The sequence below is a fragment of the Dermacentor variabilis genome, chromosome 4 (genome assembly GCF_050947875.1).
Source record: "Dermacentor variabilis isolate Ectoservices chromosome 4, ASM5094787v1, whole genome shotgun sequence".
NCBI classification, from domain to species: domain Eukaryota; kingdom Metazoa; phylum Arthropoda; class Arachnida; order Ixodida; family Ixodidae; genus Dermacentor; species Dermacentor variabilis.
This window is the reverse complement of record NC_134571.1, coordinates 16,972,951-16,997,505: the sequence shown is the minus strand read 5'-3', so window position 1 is coordinate 16,997,505 and position 24,555 is coordinate 16,972,951. Positions and strand designations below refer to the sequence as shown.

General features: G+C 45.9%; 1 protein-coding gene and 1 pseudogene across 1 annotated transcript in view; one reads left to right on the top strand and one right to left on the bottom strand.

Moving 5' to 3' along the window:
• Window positions 1-24,555, bottom strand: part of LOC142577708 (corticotropin-releasing factor receptor 2-like) — a 311,337-nt gene that overhangs the window by 114,962 nt on the left and 171,820 nt on the right. Inside the window, exon 2 of the mRNA XM_075687163.1 lies at window positions 8,183-8,335. Coding sequence (XP_075543278.1) covers window positions 8,183-8,335 — 153 coding nt within the window. The remainder of the gene's footprint in view (window positions 1-8,182; window positions 8,336-24,555) is intronic.
• Window positions 18,318-20,468, top strand: LOC142577707 (uncharacterized; annotated as a pseudogene).

Here is a 24,555-nt window from a genome sequence, read left to right as displayed (position 1 = left end):
TTTAGGAAAGTTAGTCCTCGGTAATGGTCGGTCGTATGCGCTAGAATAAGCAATGTGGACATGTTTTGTTATAAGGAAAGTTAGCGGGAGAAGTCGGCTTTGTTCTGCGTTAATGGTTGACACTGGTTAATAGGTACAGTTCGTTCTAGTTTTACCGACAGGTACCTGACAGCATTATAAAATAAAATGGATAAAGAAAATGCATTGCAGTGCTAGTAAGCTTAACTGCTGTATAAACTTATCTGATCGAGACAGCTTGACTCGCTTTCATGAAAATATAAGGCTGACGACTCATATGAACCGTCTAATAACGTAACTGGGTTCGGCAATGTGGCGAGGACAGTGGTAAATTTGAATAGCGGGAAGCGTGATAACGGGACAATATTCAAAGCGCCGGCTAATAACCAACCACACTTAATTGCGTATGCTTGTATATGTTGTGTACGGGTGTACTATAACACATCAATGTATCAGTTAATTTGTTCATACCATTGGCACTACTGCTGAAAGATTGACGAGTTGGTTATTGTCATCTTGAAACATAGTTACAAGATTAAGGCTAAGGAAGACGAAAAGCAAGTTAAGATCTGTTGACAGCTAACACGTTTTGTGTATTTTGTAATACCTTAATTGTGATCCGTCTTACTTACACCTATAACTATTGAGATGCGTACTTAGTTTAGTATTCTTATTTCCGGTGACCATTTTGCACCACCTAACCACTGTTGCAACGATATCTCTCCGTGCGAGGTGCATCTGCATGTATCGGAGGTTTCCCGAATGTTGTCGCCGATCCGACAGCGAGAGAATCTTGTCCAATCATTCCGCCTTCAAACAATCAATACCCCCCCCCCCCCCCCTCCGACGCGAACATTAGTTTAAGCACATTCTGGAACTCACGCCTGCACAAGTGAATACACTGGAATGTACGGTGAGTTAGGTCCGACGCACTTGACCCATAGATAAGATTTCGAGGACTCCGTTCGCCGCTGTTGGTGTGCTGAGAGTGTTACTCGTTTTTTTTCTGAGCACAAGCAGACCTTGTGCCCCGAGTTAATATTCGTAACGCACAGTTGTGGCGCTGTCTGGTTTTTCGCCTTCACTACAACGTGAAATTATGTGTCATGGTAGTTACCATTGTGATCTGGAGTGGCATGCTATATGCTAGCCAGACAGACATTCCCGGCCACCACTAAAGAACGTTCCTCTCTAACCACACTTAAGCTAAGAGTAACGCAAATATTTCGGCAAGGAACCGTGTATTTATTCAAGACGTGCATTCGTCATCCTGACGAAGACAAGTAGTATTCTTCCTTGTCCCCCAGCGTACAATAACTAGCTATAGGAATGCACCTCAGGCCCAACCTCTTTGCCTTTCTTTTCAATAAACTTTTTATCTCTCACTGTAGATTAAGACATACTTAATCGGCTAGACGATTTTTACGTTCATTATGCGCCCAGGAGTGTGTCGTCACGCGGGATTGAATCCCGGCCTTTGCTGCCACATTTCGATTGGGAGTTAGCTGCAAGAACACCCGTGCGCCGTGCATTGGGTGGACGTTAAAGAACCTCAGGTGGTCGAAATTAATCCGGAACCCCCCCTACATCGCGCCACGTAGTCAGTGGTGTTTTCTTTATTTTTTTTTATTTGAACAGACTGCAGGTTTTGACGGCCCTTGCAGGAGTGGTTACAGAGGTAAAACAGCAATCATGAACAGAAATGGATGGTTCTAACCTTGGTAACAGAAGAGTCCAAAGTATTGCAACACACAGCACTGTTAGGTAAGTCTTTCCAGTAAGGGATAGCGGAGGGATACAGTGAATATTCATGTATATTAGCGCGGCTTGGACGTTAGCGAACTACTTCATGTGGTTAATGCTTGATGAGTGCAAAAACAGGTCAAGTAGGTAACGTGACAGTGGAACCTTGAAGTTGGCACACAAAACCCCGAAATTTTATTTTCAGTGTGTCGTCATCTCGCAGCATTCGAAAGGTACGCTTCACCGGCGCGTTTCGTCATCCGTGAGGACCAAGCGGCCTTGCGGAAGTTAGTGCAATTTTTTTTTGAGCTGGCGGCTAGACATAGTAATAAGGACATAATAGACATAATAGACATAAGGTGCTGCAATTATGTGGCTAAAATCTGGTTTTATTGTGTTTGGTAACCACTACTGGTTTAATTCTTTAAAGATATTTAACACTAGTGTTCATTAGAAGTGCGAGCGGTCTCGGGAGGACATAAAAATGTTTTCCAACGGGTGAATAGAAGAACTATTGAAAAAGTAGCCCAGCCAGTGTTTGCGCGCTACTCTTGGTGGTAGTGGTAATATTTCTTCGCGAGTGTGATGTCCATGCTTCTGCAACAGCTTTTGCCTGCCAGATGGAAACAGGCATAAGCCTCGCACTAAACGGGCTTTGTATGCGATCATAAAGGTCTTGCAACGTACGATATTGATTTCAGGCTTTCCTTTTTTTGCTGACGTCCTTGTTTGAAGTTGGCTAAGTTTTTGACTATGGGTGCAAATCGCGATGACAAGTTCGCGGAATATATTTGAATATTGAATAGACAATAGGTCTCGAAGCTAACACGCTGTACGGAGATAACGCATACAGCTCGCTGAAAGCAAACCAGCTCCTAAGTTCGATCTGAAATTTTGTTTTACGCACGCCCCCGCAATAAACAAAGACGTTTGAGCTTAGTGCTTTTTCTTCTGCGTTGACACAATACATTATAGGTCGCCGTCAGTCAAAATGATTGATGGCATGTTAGGCTGTTGCTTTTGTCCATGTTTACGGCCCATAATTTTTGACTTTATCACATAATAGGCAAACTACTCACGTTCCTTATTTTCTTAAGATAGCATAGTTGTCAGCATATCCGAATGTAGGTAGGATTTAAAATCCTTTTTGCGCAGGAATCATTCTGTATGACAAAGCTTGCTTCCTTGAACGACGTGAACATGAAGTACATTCACTTCATTGAACAATAGAGCTCGTTGTTCATTGTGATGCTAAATCAGAGACTGCTTGCTGCAGTACTATGAGAATACTTGTTTATTAACGTAAACATACCTACCACCCCCCACCCCTTCCCACGCTTGAAATAATATATGAAATGCTAGAAAAAAACTACAATTGCATAAAAAATATAAATATCATTTTATTTTTCAGGGACAAATGGTTAAGGGAAAAGCACAACAAGCACGTCGCAATAGCGGCACAAGAAATTCATTGCACCTTGGATGCTGAGGGCCTCACTAGCTCTACAGCCATTGCAGCTTTCGCCTTTCTGAGGAAGTCTTTGTCGAACAAAGCACTGCTAACATTCTGGTAACGAAACGTCACCACGATCGGGTAAAAATCGGCATCATTTCTGACGTAGTGGCTCCGCTGTGTCGCAACCGAAAACGGAGCGCGCCTTAGATGGCTAATCACATCATTGATCGCTTTGTCGATGATTTCTTTTCCGATTGCAGCAGTCTTTTTGCGGGCGCAAGCGTAGCTCCTGGCCATACTTGAGCCCGGGAACATTTATTGAAAATTTTCTCCAGCGTCATCAGCAGCCGTGAACGGCACGTTGTGTCCAACCATGAACGCAGCAAAAAGCCATTCAGCTCGAGTAGCATCGAGATCGACTGATCGGCTGCAGAACGCTCCAATCTTCTCTCACCCAGTCTTTGTGTTGTTTTTTTTTCGTCCCCAGATTCAATCGAATTTCTTGGCGAGCAGAATGAAAAATGTTGACATCTCTGCAGCACGAACTCTAGAATGCGCACGTTTCGCCTTTGTGTGACTTCTCGATGAATGGAAAGTGGGCCGAACAGCTAGAAATTGAGTCACCCATGTCCCGTGCATAGCGGGTACGTTAAAAATCAGCTGGCTGGTAAAAACTATTCCTCCCCCGCCACGGCGTGCCTCCAAATCAAATCGTGACTTTGGCACGTAAAATCCCGAAGTCCATTCGCATTACAAAGATGCGAAATTCAAGTTCATACGCCTAGTATAAATATTAACAGAATATAGAGGAACATGCCAACACTAATCATAGAACGGTACACTGCAAAAATATACATTTCCGTCGTTCAGTGTATAACAACTTTCCAACCTATTGAAAGAAAGAGTAATGGAGTTGTTCCCTTAGCAGTAAAGCTTTATATTTGTTTTTGAGTCTGCATGGTGCGCAAGCATAATTAACCTGCCCTTAAGTTTTGTTTATAATTAAATACTTTGGTGTAAAAATATTTGTTTTCAGTCATTTGTCCGTGGTTTAGGCGTCTGTAGAAGTAAATGTCGGAAACAATAGCTCGGAATGGGCGACTGATCCCTACGAGCGTGGAGCTTCTCTTTAAGTAGTGTATTTCAGCGAACATTTTCACAATTTTTTTTTAAATTGCCTCTGGCACATAGACAATTCTAGCCCATGAGGTGGTCTACTCGAAGAGGCGGACATGCACAAAAACATTGAAACGTAAAATCGACTGATTAACAAAAAATTCTCTAATAACGTGTTTCACTGTTCACTGTTATGACACATATTGCAATTTACAAACTATAAATGTCATATAGAAAACCATTCACTATGAACAAGATGTTGGGCCCACGGCCTCGCATAATGCAGCTACAAAAGGCCACAAAAGCGCTGCTGCGTTATTTGAAAGCTACCGGATTGAGTCACCGTCTGGGATCTGGACTGATTGACCGATCGATATCCCCAGTGGACTTTCTCTTCTTCTTTTAATCTTTCCCGCCCCTTTTTCCTTTCCCCAGTGTAGGGTAGCCAACTGGGCTAAGTCCTGGTTAGCCTTCTTGCCTTTCATTTATCATTTGCTCTCTCGCTCTCTCACAAAGTATAGCGGTTGAGACTACAAGGGATATTTACTTGAAAAGAAACGTGTGGATGTGGTGCAGCTAAATAAAAAAGAATACCCTGTATTGTGTCGAAGCTAACGTTAGACAAGCTGTTCAACGAAAAAAGAAAAAACATTAAAAAAGAACATGATGCAAGACACAACTTCAAGACTTATGGTGTTCAGTTTTCAGACTTCTGATGACCGAGCAGTGTGGGTCGTATAATTGTACCTTGCACCATGTTTTTTTTAAATCTTTGTTCTCGTTGAAGAACTTGTCTAACGTTAGCTGGGCACATGGTACGCTCCAATACACTTAGATAATATATATGATCCGAACACAACATGTCGAATGCCCTGAAAAGGGGTGCAGTTGCTATATCTATCAAGCGAAATTTAGAGTTTATGAATTGGCGGAAAATTTTTTATATCGTTACAATTCGAGCGTAATTATGCCTACTCGTTGTTCCTAATGTTTACCAATGGTGAAGTGCCATTGTTCTATATTTTAAATTATGTGTAATGTAAACACATGGCTGCTCAGACAATTTTTCTTTCTGGAAGCCATGTGGGCTGATTGTAATAACTCTGTGCGATGCAAGAAATATAACCATTTTTTCTAATATTGCATCTTGAAACATGTTTGAGAAAATAGGCAGCACGGAAATCGGTCGCTAGCTTGAAAGGGCATTTGACGCGCTCACGGAGGCAAAGAGCAGCTCTCGCCACTCGTGTCCTTTCACTTCGTGCGTTAAATGTTTTCTCCTCTTCATTCCTTGGCGCGCCCCCTTTACACAGATAAGGATTGTTTTTTTTTATTTGAATATTCTGCGTGCCCTTCACGGCCCGTGCAGGAGTGGTACAGAAATGTAATGATAAGAAACTTCACGGTGAAAAGTCAATACACTGAATGCGGTTAATAAAAGAGTCGATGTTATTCCTACACACAATATCTTTCCAAGCGATTGTTAGCTCATCTGGGAAAATTCCAGTATGCCAGGTAAGATTAATGATGTAACAATCTATCAAAGATGAGTGGAGCAACATATCACACAGGAACGGGGATAATGTCATCGGCCCCATCTGCTGCTCAGTTTTTTAATCTCACGATAAACGTCATCACCTCTTGTGGATTTGTTGGTCACAGAAAAATCGAACACGACAATTTTTCTACATTTGCAAATTGAACGCTCCTTTCTTCCTGCAAAATTCCTGTGCACTTGGCTGCGTTTATAAAATGAGTGTTCATAGCACTTGCTGTACGTGCGCCATGCAATGGTTTCTCATACAAAATAATCGATTTTGGCACTCCACCAGGCTGTTTTGTACTTGTTATATTGTTGATAACATCACATATCTTTCAAGGTTCACTTTGTATGTACGAGAACAGGTGCTCGTAATCTGTGCTTTTTTGCTGTTCTCAGTTTTTCGTCGTTATTTCTTGAATACTGCGAGAAGATCTGGGACAAGTGTTCTTACGATGAGTATACTCATTCCTGATAATAGGCGAACATATTCGTCCGACATACGTGCGAAGAGCTCCTTCGATTCGGTCACTTGATTAGCTGCATCCAGCCTGCTTCCATAACACCGCACACGCCTCGACAGGGTCGGAGTATACGGTAGTGAGTGCCTGTGTAACGCGCCATTACCATCTCCAGAGTTGCGGTGGTAGTCGCTACGAGTCTCTATCTGCGTCTCTTGCCACCATGTCATCCTAGAAAGCAGATCACATCCTCCATTTACGCGTTGATCAGCAAGAGCAGCAGCTGCTTGGTTCGTTCTTGGCGTTGTTTATTGTGATTGCCGGATCCCAACGCTAAGCAGCGCGGACCTATAGACGTCAGCGCATTCGCGCGCACCAACATGCATTGCCGCAAAGAACGAATCAGTTCCATCTTACGTTACCGACACGCTATACGCTACGAACGCTCCAGCTGTCGGGACTCGCTTTGACGACAAGAGCCCAATGATGTCTGGCTGGGAGGAGGCGGCAGGGCGTACCGACAAATTTCTGCCTGCGACACGTTCGTTTGTGTTTGGGTGGGATGCTCCCACTCTGGCGTTCGCGAGCTGCCATTTCTTTTCATCTTTGCATGGAAACATGCAAACAGGCCCTCCTCGGGTGCGGGATTTTTTTTTTTTTTTGAGCGCCCCTCATTTGGGACAAGAATTTCTGTTTACTTTTGCACTTATTTCGAGGCACAAGGTTCTACAGGCACTAAGGGCATTTATCAGTGAATAAATGTTGATTGCGGGAGCAGCTCTGTTGGTTCGTCGTTATAGTTCTCTGTATCTGCGGAGAACTATCTCGATCGCTTGGAGTTACACTCTAAACAGTGTAGGAGTTACGGATAAGTCAAGGATAATTCAAAGAGGATTCAAGGAGTTACCAGATGGACGAACATGTTTGCGTAAAGCAAGCAGTTGTGCATGTTACGTGGTGGGCCTCTGTGTGACGACAGAAGTACGACTTCAATGGCGGCAGTATGACGAAATGATAGCTTTGTTTTGATTCCGGTGAAGAGCCGTGCGGTTACAACGCATTACGTTATACGACATGAGCCAATCCCGAAAGTGATGGAATGTCGCTCAATGTCTTCGTTGCGCTATCTGTTGTGAGGAAAGGACTAGGTAGCATAACATATTTATCGTCTTCCCGTGATATAGCAAGAATGAGCGTGAAGCTTTGTCGAGTTCTCAAGAATAGCATCTCCACACGATTAGGCACAGACTGGGCCTTCGTGTACCCTATCCGGTACTCTCTTGAACAGCCATATTGCCGAGTACGACGCTAGATTAAGAAAAAAGAAACAGGATAGAGATACGACAGTCTATGCCAGCTCACATTTTAACGACAAAGACTAATGATATTCAAATTCAGCATTACGCACTGATACTGATGAAGATTAATCAAGGAAAGCGTGGAGGGGTTAATTGTTTTTATAGTTGTAACTATATGAAGCCAACCGACAATGAAGCCAAGTAAAGAATTGGGGACAATAACAAACCATTAAGGAAAACGAGAATTGCAGAAAAGACAACGCCTGTTGGTTCAGTCTCCACAATCTACGCATAACGAGCGCAATGCTCTAACAAATCAGCGGCAGTGGTGGCTGTCTTGTCCCGCAAAACCCCATAATTTTATGTTTTATCTTTTTCTTTTTAATTTGTGCCGCATTTGTTCGTGCACACTAAACTTAGGCCTGGCAGCCAGCACCGGCATAGCGGCGTATGCGGAGTGCCCTTTAGTTGTATCACGAGTCGTAGGCGGTGTTAAAGAGATCTCGAGCATAGAGGCGTGTTTTGTGAATAGGGCCACAGCTGCGCCGACCTGTTTCCAGTGAAACGTCTCCGATGTCTAAGGACACGTCGAGAGATGCGATGATGTCTGTGCATGGTTTGCGCACTGCCTTTCCAGGCGCCGTTGGCGGCCAGCAGGTGAAGGAGTCCCAGGCTGCAGGGCACTGAACCGCACTCCACGATCCTGCGGGAAGGGAACGACGGGATTGATCGTGGTATAGCTAAAAAAAAATAATAATAAACACGAAAAAAGAGAATATTTGAACACTTGGTTAAATTGTGCTAAATGTTTGCACGTGTGCCACTCAGACGGCATCTTCAAATTTTGTTGCAACCGGTCATGTGCAAGCCTTGAGGCACCCTTTTAATAAGGCCGTGGTTTGCCAGAAAGCTTACTCTCTACTTCTAGCGAGCTTTTAGCTCGCTAGAAGTAGAGAGAAAAATATGCAAGACATGCAAGCAACTCAATTAGTAGGCAAATGTCTCAAAGCTTATACGGCCGATAAATCTACTATCCTTAAGTTATATAACTGTCAACTAATTTGCTATCGCAATAGATGCTTCGCCTTTCGGGCGCAACTGCGACTCTTCTATAAGCAACATTAATTGTGCAGCAAAGTTAATAACCAACGTTTTCTCCCCAGATCAGACGAGTATATATATATATATATATATATATATATATATATATATATATATATATATATATATATATATATATATATATATATATATATATATATATATATATATATATATAGAATGTGTATAGTATACATTACGGACGGTAACATGGTTTAATTTGTGCCGTTTCTGAGACAAGGTGTTAATTAATGCTGTGCATGGGCACGCTAAGTAAAGACACGGACTGTTAGTAAGGCAAACATAAAGGCAAACATAGGAGGTGCACTATCGACTGCATCTTATTCTATTTCGTGTGTTCTAGAATTACCCATTCAGGCTAACTTTTGTAACTAAGACATTATTTCTTCTATTTAGCATTATTTAGTAGCGTGACCTGCAGTGGACCGGCCCTACTGTGTGTGACCTGTACTCTGTGTTCTACTTTATTATGTGACTTTTGTCATCTTGATCTTTCTTTCCTCCTTCCTATTTTTCGTTTTTATGTTTGTTTCTCCTTTCTGAAGAGCAGGCAGGCGCTGTGCCCCTTCCGGGAGCATCTGCCAGCCTGCTGCTCACTTTCCTTTTGCTATGAAATCTATATTTGTTTTGAAAACCAATAATAATAATTCTTATAACGATATAATCGCGAAGCCGCATGGCGCTCATTGTCCATCTAACAACAGAGTTCGAAAAGCTTGCTTCTATTTTGAGACGAGCTAACGTATATGGTGTTTTATATTATTTTAATTTATTTTATTTAGTTATTGTATACTGTGAACCTTTCAAATGTTCAGGCTTGAGTGAACAAATAAGCTGTACAAAAAAAAATGCTCAAAGGAAATCAAAATCGAGAAGGGAACAACGGTTCGACAGTGGTCCTTCATTGATGAACAAAATAATAAAAATACATAAAAACAACGACAAACATGGAATATGATCTCCGTCTTGATATTTATTTACGATGAATATTACGTTAAAATTACGTTCTGTTTAGGGAGCGTCCTGTTCTTTCTTCTTTGTTCGTTTCTTGTTGCGAAAATGCATACACTGCAATTTTTATGGAAGTCCAAATCCCTCGCAGTAAGAGCAAATAATAACAATGCCAAAAAACGAATATCAGGCGACTCTTCGCTTTAATTTCACCGCTCGTAATTTTCCTTTCACAACGAGTTCTATGGCTGGCAAAGGGGATCAGCAATTAGTGCTCGTGGGCACTGTGGATCCAAAAAGAAAGGGGGGGGGACATGGGTACCCCACCCTCCTTCACCACCACCCCTAAGACCGAGACCCGCTGGTGCTTCTGCGCTGGCCAAATTGAGCAGTTATAACTCTTTTCCTCCCATCCCCGCGTTCCCTACATGTGTTGATCAAGCCCTGTCTGTCCACCGCTCCCTCCCCTATCCCGTCACACTCTCCCTTCCTTCCCGTCGAGCCCTCGATGCTGCCTAGAATCCTCCGTAGCTCGTAAGCACCGCCCCGACCAAAACCACCGCCTTCTTTCCGCCTGGTTTCGTCTTCGCTGCTTCGTAATCCGTGTCATTTCGCATTAGGCAAGAATAAATGACTCTTGACCCAGACATATGAGCAGACTTTAGCTTATTCCGAAAGCTGTCGAAACATTACCCACTTTGCGTAATACATCTGCGTAGCCTACTTCATCTTATGAAGCCTTCAAGTAGTCTCGCGGTGATCTTGAAAGACCTTTAGATCATTTTATTCGGAGATTCATGCGAACAGCATTTTTTATATAGCCGTGTGGAGAATGATCCCTAGGTTCATACGGCTCACCAACACCCATTCTAAATAGGAGACGCCGTCTAAACTTAACTGTAACAAACTTACGACACCACTTGATTTCATTCGAGGTAGAGCTCTAAACAAGGATTCACTAAACTCGAACCTTCCCGGCAGCCTCAGGTGTGATCTGGTGCTTTATTTTTCTTGTATGCGGCTTGAATGCCGAGGAGTGCGAAGGCAGTGAACACAGCATTCTCCGTTCAACGCACACAAATAAAGAAAAAGGAAAGGGACAACTAACAAACCAGGTGCTACTATTACGGCCTTTGGCGGCAAAGAAAACCCGCTTTACGCGAGGGCGCCACACCTCAACCCGGCGCGCGTAATTTCGCAACTCCATGGGGAAGTAGCGCACGCAATTTAATGCAGCACTTTGCAGCTAGCCGTCGCTCTTCTGTAGGATCTCTGACGCTTTGCGTAATATTTTTTTACTTGCACCGTTGAGAAACCAAATGGCACAAAGTCGGAGAGGGTTTAAGGCAACTCACTTTCTGCTTGACTCGGCAGAACGTGCGCGCCGCTCCTTGTGTTGGAGCCGCTGGCTGCGCAGTGCACGTCCCAGAAGCATGCAAGCTCAGACATTCCTGAATGCGTGCGGTACTGTGGAAGCTGGACGAGGTGTAAAAGGTGAGGCGGGAATGAGAGGGCGCGCACTTTACACAGTTTACGTAATGCACATTCGCAGCCTTCTCGAACCTGGAGAGCCTCGCACTGGTGTTACTGCACGAATCATGCCAGGCAGTTGCGTCGTATTATTTGAAGATTCATCCAATCGTGATTTTGTTCCTTCTTCTAGTATTTCATGGGGTTAAAAAAGAATGAATCACGTTCATCTGGTTCACGAATATTCACTGAAAAAGCAGACACCAATGTCTGCATTTGACTGTAACAGAAACTTGCGACGCGACTTCACTCGAGACCGAGCTGACAGCACAAACAGCGGCCCGCTTTCCTAAAGAAAGTCGGTCTTAAGCGTTGTATTAAAGAAAGGTCGGAATTTAATACCAACGATAGAATAACAACAACAAACAACAACAACGAAAACTCGACGACGGCGACACGAACAGCCACCACAGCAACGAAAACAGCAGAATTAGCAGACTTGAATGATTCCTCCAGCTGTGAACTTATTCACTTCGTAAGTTATTTTTGCACACTTTTCCTTGTTTGTTAAGTGGCGGTGCGTTCTTCTTTTTCTCTTTTTTTTCAACAAGGGAGTAGCAGGACAATATTGCAAACTACAAGGAAAGCCAGCCTTGCAATGACATCGCATTCAGTGAACCGCCAGAGTGCCTCCTTTGAGCGTTCGTGGGGATAACTCTGTGCATTTGTGATATGTCTGCATCTCTTGACACTGAACTTCAAAACGCGGGGCGTGTCCGAAAAATTCGCAGTTTCGCCCGAAAGACGAAGCACCGATTTCGATAGCAGATTAGTAGATAGCTGCACGAAGTAAGGACAGTACATTTATCGACCTTATAAACTTTTAAAAATTCGCCTGCTAACTAAATTAAGAATGATAGAATATGTAAGCGTGACTCAACGAGGGGGCAGAAAGAAAAAGACACACAGAGACAGCGCTGTCTTTGTGTGTCTGCTTCTTTTTACGTCCTTGTTCCGTAGCGCTTACACATTCTATCATGGATTCAAACCAACTAGCCCGCGAACGTGTTTTAGCTAAATTAACCAGCGCGGTGTCACGCGCGCACAGGTAAACATGAACACATCTCGCTCGATGAGCGCGGAAACTCCTTGCCAAAATTCTGGAGCCAGAAATCGCGGCAGCAGCAAGCGAATTGACTTTCATGCATCTCTCGCTTCAGTGTGAACGAAACGTCGAAAGCACAGCGCATACGAAGCTACCGGCACTACGCGCACTCTGCAGATATCGCAAATCGCTTTGGCGATGAGACCCGCGCGGGCGCGCACTGTGGCCACGTCGCGGATTGCTTTTAAGACGCACGAGCGGCGGCAAGGCGTCCGTAAGGCGTCCGCCAAAGGCGTCTACTAAGGCGTCCGCGATTCGCGTGGCCAACGCCGCAGTAGACGGCGCAATCATCTCCACTCTGTACGGAGTGTCAGGCGAGGAGGACATCGAGGTGCTCTAACAGCCGCCGGAGAAGAACGCTCCTCCTCTATCGCCTGACCCCCTCCCCCCCCCCGACTCGCGCGCGACAAGCGAGGACACGCATCCGGACCGGGTTCCTAGCTCGCCCACGCGAGATCGAACCGCGTTCGCCAGCTCACCCTCACAAGCTTTCACTCATACGGAACCTCACGGCGACGCCGACGGCAGAAATGCGCCTGTAATGCTCATATAACTGCTATCGCTTTAAAAAGATTGCTTTCACGAGTTGCTTATATGGACAGGACCTATATATGAAGTACTGCCACTGCTTCCGAAACTATTAGGCACGCTGCCCCTTTCACAATGTGAGCAATTTCACTCGATGTGTGGGAACGCCAGCATCCTAAGCTCTCTAAGGCGAACTCATAGTGAGGTCATTCCATGAGCGCGTAGAGCTTACAGCAACTCCAAGAAACGGTGCATCTCTACTACAAGCATGGTTTGGCTGCAACATAAATTGTCGCCGCCGGTGCCATCGGGTGCAAAAGCCGGGAGATGTCCTTGTAGCCTAGCGTCTTCAAATGGCATCACCAACAGACAGAAACATTAATGGTCACTAAAGTGAGCTCCTCAACACGCCTGCCATCTTTAACAAACCTGCATCGTTTACCAAGAAATAGCGCTATGTTTAGAAATCCCATAAAGCGCGTACACGCGCTCTATGTGGAGCGACTTATCAGAGTGCACGTGAGAGCGCGTGTACAGACTCTCGGAGATCTAGCCCCTTCCCCCCCCCATCTACCAGCGAAGCTACAAGGGCATGAGGGAAAGGGTGTATCATGCTCGTTTTGCGTTACCAGTAGTTGCCACTTCTTCCCTCTTTTTTTTTTGAATTTTATAAGCCACATTCACGAGCAAACAGATGCTCACTCTTCTTTTCACCGACTCAGCTTGTGATCATTTGTCGACCGCAAGTGTACAGAGGCGGCTGTGCCCGCATTTAAATTGCGCCGGCTGGCAAGCACGCACGCCCGCGTAATGTCTGCGGGCGAGCGAGCTCACCCTGCAACAGTCAGGCCGACCATCACCGCCACAACCACTGCGAGCGCCGCGTCGTTCAGCGCTTCCACTCTCGAGGTCAGAGCGCGGCTAGCCGACGACGTTGCGTGCTTCGAATGCACAGTGGTCATTGTCGCAATGCGACGACTGCCCGCCCGCACGAGCTCGCTGTAGAGCGAGGCCATTATGACGTTTAGTGCGGCCGCCGTTCGGCCTGAAACGCAGTAATGATGGGCTTTTTCGAGATATCGAAATGGGTCTGTCGTTGTTCAACACCCCCCGACCCTATCCCTTCTTTCGTAACTCCGGATATATCGTGAGAGCGGTCGGCTGAAAGCTGCTGATGGAGCACGATCGTTTGCCACCCTGCCGGATCGTTTAGGGATTGCCGTACAAGTTACAGCTCGCGCTCGGTTAGCGTCGTCTCTCCCGCGCTGATGTGCGGTCGGTATGCTCGCTTGCCTAGTTTAAGCCTCTCCACCTTTCCTGCAGATGACAACCGCCGAACGGGATCCATCTGGCATCCGCGCTGTCTGACTTTATGTTGCGTAAGCGATGAGTGTGTCCGTGTATGCGCACGTGTGCGTGTGTGTGCTTGTGTGCTTGTGTGTGCGTGTGTGTGGAGAAGCCTTTCGATTAACTGCAGCCGAGAGCGCCGGATGGTAATTATTCCTGCATACTAATCTCTTCATTCTGTTCGACTCGACGCGAGAGTGAAACGTGCCAAGACATAGATGGCCAATTAATCAAACCCTGCGCCCACAGGTATATAGTCATTCGATTGTCAAATTAGTGCATCAAGTGGGGCGCAATTACGTGATAACGCCTTACTGCATTTGCTGTTATCCACAAGAATGTGGCGCAGCTAGCTTATGGCTTTGCTTGTTGTTACGTAAATACGTATACCACGTCGCACTTTCCACTGAGCAAGCTGGAGCATTCAGGACTACCATAAAATTACTCTCACAAGGCCATGTGTAAGCGTCCAGGTTAGCATGAACGCCTTCGAAAGGGCTTTACACACGGTTCTGAGCATTCGTGCACTTAGTGTATACTTTGAGTACGGACTCAGAAGACAAAGTGCTCCAGCTTTCCCGCTGTGCAGTGCAGTTATGAACATTTCAAGTAGCCTATTGTCAAATAACTGAAACATTAAAAAAGAAATGGCTCAGCTACAAAAGTCCAATATTTTTGTGCTTGAAACTTGTATATTATTTAAAATTCCGTGAACTTCTCCTCAGCAATAAGGCTGTATAGTACTTTCATGTCGCGAAAGTATATCGTTAGGTTTCTGATCACTTTTTTACAGGTGGTGACCAAACTGAATCAAGCAGCTTCCCTGGTGAGACTCTATCGAAGACGATACCGAAGCTTAGTCATTTTGTTAAGCACTTCTCGCCAATGTACATTGAAGCTTTCTAATTGGAAGAGTTCTGCATGACATCCTAGATTGGGGCGAACTGTTGTCGCTAACAGTCTTTTGAAGGACTGCAATGCTTATGGCTCCTTGGGCTTGGCTTACCAAATTTTGCCTTTTGACTTTCTTCCTATCCTGTGTGAATTTGAGAACAGTGAGAACTTGTGAAGTTGAAAACAAGAGAACGTAGCGCTTTTAAATTTGTTGAAATATGTATTTTTGAAAGGGGGCAGCGCGCCTGGCTAGCAATCCCTCGTTAGCGTTAATGCCCGGACAGCGGCTTCACTGCCGTGCTTATCGCGGGGCAACAGTGCCAAGCGTTTCGTCCTAAAACGTGGTAGTTTGGGCTATTGAAGCAACCTTGGAATCCAGAACGCTGTATGAGCTTTTTGAAACAGAGGGCAGAGCGTTCAATGGTGGAACAAAATTGCGTTTCCACTGGCTATTATCGTCCAAAGTTCATTTGGGGAAATTTTGGCATTTTTGAGCGGACTGCGTGTTGAGGTCGCAGAAGAATTAAGATACATATGTATGTGTATTTATCTCGTTTTTCCAATACTCGACAGATAGACTGGCTGACAGACTGACAGGCTCACAGGCAGGATGTCAGGCAGACAGACTGACTGACTGACTCCTGTTCGTCTTTCTCTTCAAGCTTGTCGTTTCATTCTTCGCTCCTTTCTAAACATTTATTCTCTCTTCTATCTCATTTGTTTAGTCTCGTTTCCTTTCCCCAGGGCAGGGTAGCCAATCAGACATAGTGTCCCTCCCTAAGTTTCCCTTGTCCCCTCCTCTGTCTTTCTCCCTCTCTCTCCATTATCATTCAAGTCCACGACGTTCGAAAGTGTGAGAAGAAATGAATATCACAGTTTGCTATCTTCCTTGTTTCGCTGGCGATAACTAAAGAAAACAAATGAGTTCGTCACATCTGGCGGACCTAAATATTAACTGCGAAGGCCGGTTCTGATGGAAGGAATTGAGTTGTGAGGTTTTACGTGCGAAAACCACAATTTGATTATAAGGCCCACCATTGTGGAGGACGACAGATTAATTTTGACCTCTGGGAGATCCTTAACGTGCCCCCACTGCAAGGGACACGGGCGTTTTTGCATTTCGCTCCCCTCGAAATGCAGCCGCCGCAGCCTGGATTTGATCCCGCGACTTCGTGCTTAGCACCACAACACCATAGCTGCTAAGCCACTGCGGCAGGTGATTCTAACGGGAAAAGAAAGCTAAGATAAAAAGGTATTCACCAATACATTGTCCGCCAACGTGACAATCTCAACCTCCAGTGTCTTTCATTACACGTTCAGTGCTTCATTTTCTCATGTTGGAAAGTTCGAAAGAGCAGCCAGGCAGATACAGTGAACTCGTTGAAGAAAAAAACGAAGACGACGAGCATACTCAAGGTACTCGGTAAGATCAGCGAAAGGCGACGTGGCTTTTATGAGTCAAAATACCAGTTCTCCTCTGCGGTCTGCGAGAGCCTTTGTCTCCGTCCTAATGAAGCGGTCGAGGTGAAGCCATCAGAGCGCGCTGCCCATGCCTGACCGGCTCCCCTCGTCCCGAGCGAAAATAAAGAAATCGTGCTTAGGGAGGTTGTTAAGTTATCTTCTAAGCTAGAGAAAAAAACCAAAACAGCAATAGGCAGTGCTGACCGCTCCGCTGGTTGTTCTATTGGCGGCAGCATCACAGTTTTCCTTTCCAATTAGTCAGGTGCTCGAAATCCATTCTTCGGCTGTCTACAGGAAACGAACAGAAAAAAAGAATAAACACGCTCTAAAATATAGTCCCACGTCGGAGCCCCAACGTGTTCTTGCGGAAATGCCTGTCGATCAGTAGATGCAGCAAACTGAGGGTTCAACGTAGGGATAATGCTCCATAATCTTTGTTAGGTTTCTTTTTCTTTCGTATTGACCCGGTTAGAGCGACATGCTCGGGGCGTATATATATATATATATATATATATATATATATATATATATATATATATATACCAGAAGAAAAGCAGTGCTGGGTCCGGGTAAATATTCACAGTGAAGTAGTAGACGCGCGTATGAAGCGGCTTATTGACGTTTCGGCCGGGTAAGAGGTATATATATATATATATATATATATATATATATATATATATATATATATATATAAGCTGCAGGCCGTGTTTAACACCTACTGCTCTAATCGCCGCTAACAAGGTCGGCGTAGACACTTGCCCCGGTCAGTTAATTGCGCCGTGCATGGAGAGTTTCAGGAGATGCTTTAGTATGTATGCTACAGCTAAGCCTGCGCCGAAAAATGATTCCTTCTATTTTTTTCCCTGTCTATTTGGCTAGAGCAGAATGAGTATCGCTGTTGTAGAAAACAAGTGGGAAGACCCAATTGAAGAAAAAGACACGGCGTGAAGGACAGCGTTTAGAAGGGCCACGGGTTCTGACGTGCCTATTTATCATGGTAACTAATGTCGCTTGAAGGTGAGACTAAAAGTTTGCTCAATTTCTTTGATTAGCCGGAACCATCATGTATGCGCGCAATGCGCCGCCACATGACAGACAAGCAGGTAATTGACGCAAACTAATATATGATGTGTTGTAACGTGTCTGTGACGGCGTTCAGGAAGGTAGGCAGACAGGCAGGCAGGCAGAGACGGAATAAATTGTGAACAGGTAATTGGGCGGAATTCAACCAAGGTTACAGCTCGGCGCTAAAACAGCAGCAAGTGCGATAGGTAGTCGCGGAATTCTCCGGCCGTTTTCGTTCACGCGTCATCGAATCTTGAGTATGGGCTCGTAAAAATAAATAAATAAAGAAATTCTGGAATGTTACGTGCTGAAACCACGAGATGATTATAAGGCATGGCGTAGTGGGGAATTCAGGGATAATTTTGACCACCTGGGGCTGTTAAATGTGCGCTCAATGGGCGGTACACCGCACATTGATCGGTACAACCTGCAGGATCTCAATGGCAGGTCCGCCTCGGGTCCCGATCGAGTGACCAACAGAGCGCTCAAGAACCTCAACGAAGCGGCCATCGAAACGCTCACGAACTTCTTCAGCAAGTGTTGGAAAGAAGGAAGGCTGCCCAAGCATAGGAAAGCACCCAAGATGATCCTCATCCCCAAGCCTGGCAAGCCGCCCAACATAGAGAACCTCAGGCCGATCTCGCTCACTTCGTGCGTGGGAAAGGTCCTCGAGCACGTTCTCATGAACAGGTGGCCGCGTTACCTGGAAGAATCGGAGCTTTACCCAAATTCCATCATCGGGTTTCGGAAGAAGCTCGGAACGCAAGACGCCATGATCTTACTGACGAACGAGATCATCGACGATACGACGGGCACCGAGCTGGAGAGGACAACTCTGGCTGGACTTGCAGAGCGCCTTCGATAAAGTGAGGCACTCGGCTATCCTGGCCCAAGTATCCAGACTAAACATGGGCAGGAGGACATACCAGTACATCAAAGACTTCCTGACGAAACGGACCACCGAAATCTGCGCGGGAGACCTGCAGCTCGAAAAGAAGAAGCTGGGCAGCGTCGGAACTCCCCAGCGCTCGGTGATCTCCCCGCTACTCTTCAACCTCGTGATGATCGGGGTGGCCAACCGGCTAGAAAGAGTAGCGGGAGTCCGGCACACCATCTACGCCGACAACGTTACGCTATGTGTACCGGGAGGAAGCGACGGATACATCGAAACAACGCTGCAAGAAGCGGTCAACGCCATCGAGGAGCAGCTGGGCGAGTCTGGACTCGTTTGCTCTCCGGCCAAGTCAGAACTGCTGGTGATTCTACCGACAGGAGCGGGCAGGAAAAGAAAGAATATGGAAGTCAAGTACGAGCGTCCCAAGATCATGGTCAAGACAGCGGGAGGACAAGTAATGCAGGAGGTCGAGAAGATTCGAGTGCTCGGGCTGCTCATCCAGCGAAACCGAGTCAACGGTGAAACGGTCAACAAGCTCGCGGGAAAAGCGGCCGCGGCAATGAGACTCATCAAGAGGGTGTCCAACAGAAGAGTGGGAATGAAGGAGGAGAGCCTGACTAGGCTCGTTCAATCCTTCGCAGTTAGCCAAATAACGTACGTGACCGCCTTCCACAACTGGAGGCCGAGCGAACGTAACAAGATAGACGCCACCATACGCAAGGCGTATAACGCGGCACTCGGTCTCCTCGGGAGCACGAGCACCGAAAAAATTCATGGTGCTGGGAGTCCACAACACGCTGGACGAAATAGCCGAAGCACAGAGAATGGCGCAACTGGAGCGTCTCTCTGAAACGAGAAGCGGAAGACAGATACTGCGGACCTTGGCCTCGAGCAGGGGGAAGGCAACCAGCAGAAAGACGTACCTATACCGGATAGCATCAACAGAAAGCTCAGGGTCTGCCCTATCTCGAGGAAAGTGAACCCCGAGTACAACAAGGAGCGGAGGTTGGCGAGGGCCAGGGCCCTCGTGGACCTCCACGCCAGAGAAGAAGGCGCCGTCTACGTGGACGCGGCGGAGTATCGAAGGAGCAGCGACGCATAGCCGGCGGTAGCTGTCGGGGCATCGACGGGTGCAACAAAGACCGCGTCGAGCGTCCGGACTCGAGAGGCACACCAGACGGAGGAGGTGGCCATCGCCTTGGCCGTCTCCGACCCCGGATGCACTACAGTGTTGTGTGACTCTAGAACGGCAGTGAAGAACTACGCCAAGGGTGGGGTATGTAGTGAGGCCGCGCGCATACTGCGCAAGGCCGAAGACATCGGACGCAAAAGTTCTGTGGTAATCAAGTGGTTTCCGGCCCACATGGGCAGTGACGTGTCGGAACGCGGGAACGTGAACCACAACGAGACGGCTAACTCGGCCGCGCGAGGACTAACCAACCGCGCAGCTGCAAGCACGGCCGACTCGGAGTGTTGGTCGCGGTGCAGTGCCAAGGACAAGATGAGCACCTTCAACGAAATAGTTAAATGGTACAGACTTAACAGACAGACTATGCCGCCACCTCACCCGGTGCTTACCCGGAAGGAGGCAGTGTTATACAGACAGTTACAGACGGGGTCCCTGCTCATCCCGGTGCTAGCTAAGCGCGTGTGTCCGAGCGTGTACGCGAGTGACGTGTGTAGACTGTGGACGAAGGAAAGAGCCCCCACGGCTGACATCCTTTGGGACTGTAGCATAAATCCGCGAGAAGCCAGCGAGAAGACGACGATCTCGCCGCAGCTAGAGGCTACAACGAGGAGGTATGACCAAGAGACACAACTCAAGACCGTCCAGCAGGTCTCGGCAGCTCTAGAGAGGCAGGGACCGCGCGAAACCGAGAAGAAGGGGGCAGCACCCGCAGGAAGGGGGCGGCGGCCCTCTCGGACCCGCGGAAGTAGCGAGGAACCAAGACCTCGAGGAGCACAACGCACGAGACTGACGTAGTGGCCGCGTCGCGGTAAAAGCTTGTCCTCCCAGCGTGGAGGGAGCCTAACCGACTCTGCAAGCATATTCAATAAAGTTGTTCTCTCTCTCTCTCTCTCAATGTGCGGTGCACGGGCGTTCATGCACTTCGCCCTCACCAAAATGCGGCCCCCGCGGCCGAGATTTCATCCCGGACCCTCGGACATAGGAGCACAAGGCAAGGACATTGCACCACGATGCGGTCGTAGAGACAAGGTAAATTTTAAACGTGCCGCAGTCATCTATTACCACGTCTACAAGTGACGCACTGCGTGCTCGTCTGTCTGGAAAGTACTACTACGTTCGAGGATCAAGCCCTATATAATATAGGGAGCGCGTTCTTGCGTGACAGCACAAACATAACAAACTGGCATACAAAGCGAAAGTGAGAGAAACTCGCATGGTAATAAGCTTCTTGTAAATATTCATCACTTTCTTGACATTAAAACGTGCAGACTTAAAGCTTGCCTTTGTGTAAATGCCCATTATATCGCAGTTGCGGTGCCATGATGAATGAGAGTGAAGTACATTGTTAAGTGCCCCTAAACTAGGATGTTTTCCAAGTTGTCATACGCACATTGTGAACATAACGAGGTGTCTTCTTGCATTGATGTGCGGAACACGTTTCAGCCCCTTTCCGCCGGCGGAATGCATTTGTTAGGCGAAAATATTTCCGCCTTTAATTTACTGGATGACTTTATTATAAGCGTCGGTCCATTGCTATGAACACTGCTGGACATCGCACTGACAAATGTCGCATGATTGTGCGATTAAACGCGCTTTTCGACAGTCTTATTGTCGCACATAATGGAGCATTCTCGGATACGCAGCATATAGATGCTCACGTTGATGCTGAGGGTTATCGTCACTCTTTATATAGACGCGTCTCTCTTTGTCTCTCTCTATGTCCCCTTCCACTCCTTCTTTTTTGTATCCCCCTTAACCCTTCCCCGTGCAGGGTAGTCAACCGGTATTACCTCTGGTTAACCTCCCTGCCTTTCTATGCATCCTTTTCTTTCTCTCTTTAGACATGTCATACTGTTGCGAAGTTGCATTTTGTTCATTTCACATAAGGACTTAGTTGATTGTTTACAACCTGAAATCGTTGCTGATAAACTGTCATTTGCCAAAGCATGTAAAATGTGTGTCAAAATTACCCCATGTGTCTGTAGCGTATTCACTTTGCAAGTGCAATTTACTGATATTTACTCTATTTGCGTTTTCTGAAAAATGTTAGCAAAGGTTCCATTTCTTTTCCTTTAATTTGTGAGGTTTTGAGAGCTGCAGATGACAGCGGTTCTCCGCTTTTTCCGAAAAAAAAAACGAACGCGGCAGGCGAACGCCTGTTTCAAGGAGTTCAGCCACAATACTACTTTATGCATTTTACAGCATACAGCAATCTAATTTAAGAAAATGCGTAAAACATCCTGAACGACAGGGGAGTTTCCGAGAATAAACACTTTCTGTATGCCGCCTCACCTCTCGAAAGCCGAGAAACCCCAGCAGGAATTCAGAGAGGTTTCCGGAAGGTACTGAGACGCTTTGCCTGATTGATGCCTATTGTATCCACGGCCTGCTGGAGCATGCGACAGCGTGTATTTGAAGTTATTTATTTGACGAGGTGGAACCAATGGTATAGCTAGCTCTTTATTCGTTTCTTTTTCTGCAGGACTTTCGTCGCACTGTGAATGTTCTGGCCGACCGTTCTTTCTTCTCTCTCTCTCTCTCTCTTGCTTTCTTTTTTTTTTACTTCATCGCAGCTTACCCCACTGTCTCACTCCTTACCACCCGATTTAGATTCCGCTGCTGTCGGTGGTCCCGAGGCCAACAAGACGCCCGTGAAAGGCGGCGCATTTGTCAGATTGATTTCTTACTCCGCCGCCCAAACAGGTTCTTTCTTTCTCCCTACAGAACTTTTGTGCTTCCACGTGAAGGCCTTAGTATTTTAAATGAACAAAACAAACGATTAACTGAGAAATATGAAAATACGCCGGTTCATCTCATCTTATTTGTGTTGTTTTTGTCGCCCACAGCTGTTATCCAAGGGTCAGCCAATTGGGTGGGTGAAATACGAAATGAAATAAAATGAAGTGTCAAACTAAATACGGGCGCGTTATCTGCTGCACAACCACTTCCTGGGTTTGTCATGCTGAACCACTCATCCTGTGCCCCGTAACCTTTAAGCAAGATTTTTAATTTAGCGATTGTGTCTAAACACTGTTTGCAGGAGCGACGCTACCTAGGGGTCTTCGAATAGTGAAATTTTGAATAAAATCAATTGCGAATATTAGAGAAAGCGACCTCCAAATATTGGACAGAATATAGAATATTTCTATATATATAGAATATAGAATATAGAACTTGCCTTTATTTATTTTATTCCATCTGACATCTCCTTTTATCAGCTTTCATTCGTTTAAACATCTTACAAAGGATAGCCAGCCATTCTTTACACTGACTAATCTTCCTGTCTTTCCCTTTCTTTTTTTCCTCTCTCCCTTTGAATGTAAAAACTCAATAAATGTGTTCAAAGTGGCGTAGGCTTTACTTAGAACCACGTGTGAATAATGTCGCAAAACGAGCGTCAGCGTTTTCGTTTACCTACGGTGCCTTTCACCGATAAGGAAAGAAATATTCTAGAGATTTTAATAAGGGAATTAGGCAACGCCCAGCGTGTCATATCTTTTTGCCCCCAAAGCATGGTTTTAAATGGATTGTCAGTCTTCCCGTGTGACTTCATAGCTAAAAGCAAACATGCCTTCTATCGCATAGCAGAAATTGTGCGCACCCCCTTTCCTTTAGGAAATGAGCGACACAGCGGACTGAAAAATTTAGTCTGATTACAGTCACTCACGGACAAACTGTCTATTGGCGCGAATAATGGTGAATGACATAACTGTAAACGCGTATTCATGCTCAAGGGAATCATGAAATACATTAAGAGAGGTGGCGAAGATCACCCTAATGCAATTTCCTATGTTCCAAACGTGCGGTCCAGTTTCATCTTGCAGTTAAATGAAGCTGTTTTGCAGCAGGCTGGCAGCACAACTCAGATAGGTGCAGCTTTAAAAATGTTGCTGCCTCCCTCGATGCGTGGATTAGTCCAGTCGGCACAGCGCTTCTTAAGAACTTCTACCTTAGTGGAGCAACCATGCTATATTGGAGAGCGAACAAATCGTTGATTATATCTTTTTGACATATTTAGTCCGATACGGGCAACGACTTTCTCGTGGCAAAAGCTCCTGTAGTGCGGCAGCCTGTCAGCGTTTTATGCTCTTAAATAAGAAACTTTCCAAGCCTTTCTTTATCTGCATCAGCAAGCGCTAATGGCAGGCGTCGCCTCGAATCAGCGATAATAATAAAGTCGCCGATTCACCATGCGGCTGCATTTAAAACGTAAGCAGGGACACCCACTTGCCTTCGGCATACAATTGGTTAAGCTTGTAAGGGCTAATCTTCCATGGCCATGAAGAAATGTCGTACAGATCTACTTCGAGAAGAACCGTTTAAGAACTGAAAATTTCAACACATCTTGGGGCATTACAGACGCGAAAGCCAATCTGTGCGATAAAATTGCGCTCTGCACCATCTTTTCCTCCTCTATTATTTTGGTGGGGGGAAGTGAGGGGGGATTCGGAGCTCTAACAAAGCAGGCAATGAGAGAAAAAATATAAAAAAAGCAGATCTTTCCGTGTATCCACATTGTCATGCCTGTAAAATGTACACTGCTTTCAGAGAGCTTTCTAGAACTTCTAGAAAATTGCAGGAATGGTGAGGCCATAACGACATTATACGTATTCCGCCAATCCGCTACAGACGCGCAAATTTGGAGAAAACGTCAAGTAACAGGTTTTTGTCAAGGGTCCTTACCAAAGGACATTTTTTATTTCAGTCACTTAATACTTGATTATTCTGTTTCGCAAAGAATCAAGTGTTTTCTTTTCGCAATGAGATATAGAAGTAGACACGTCAACTACGTTGGCTGATTTTACTGTGCGGCTTTTCTCATGACAAATGTTCAGT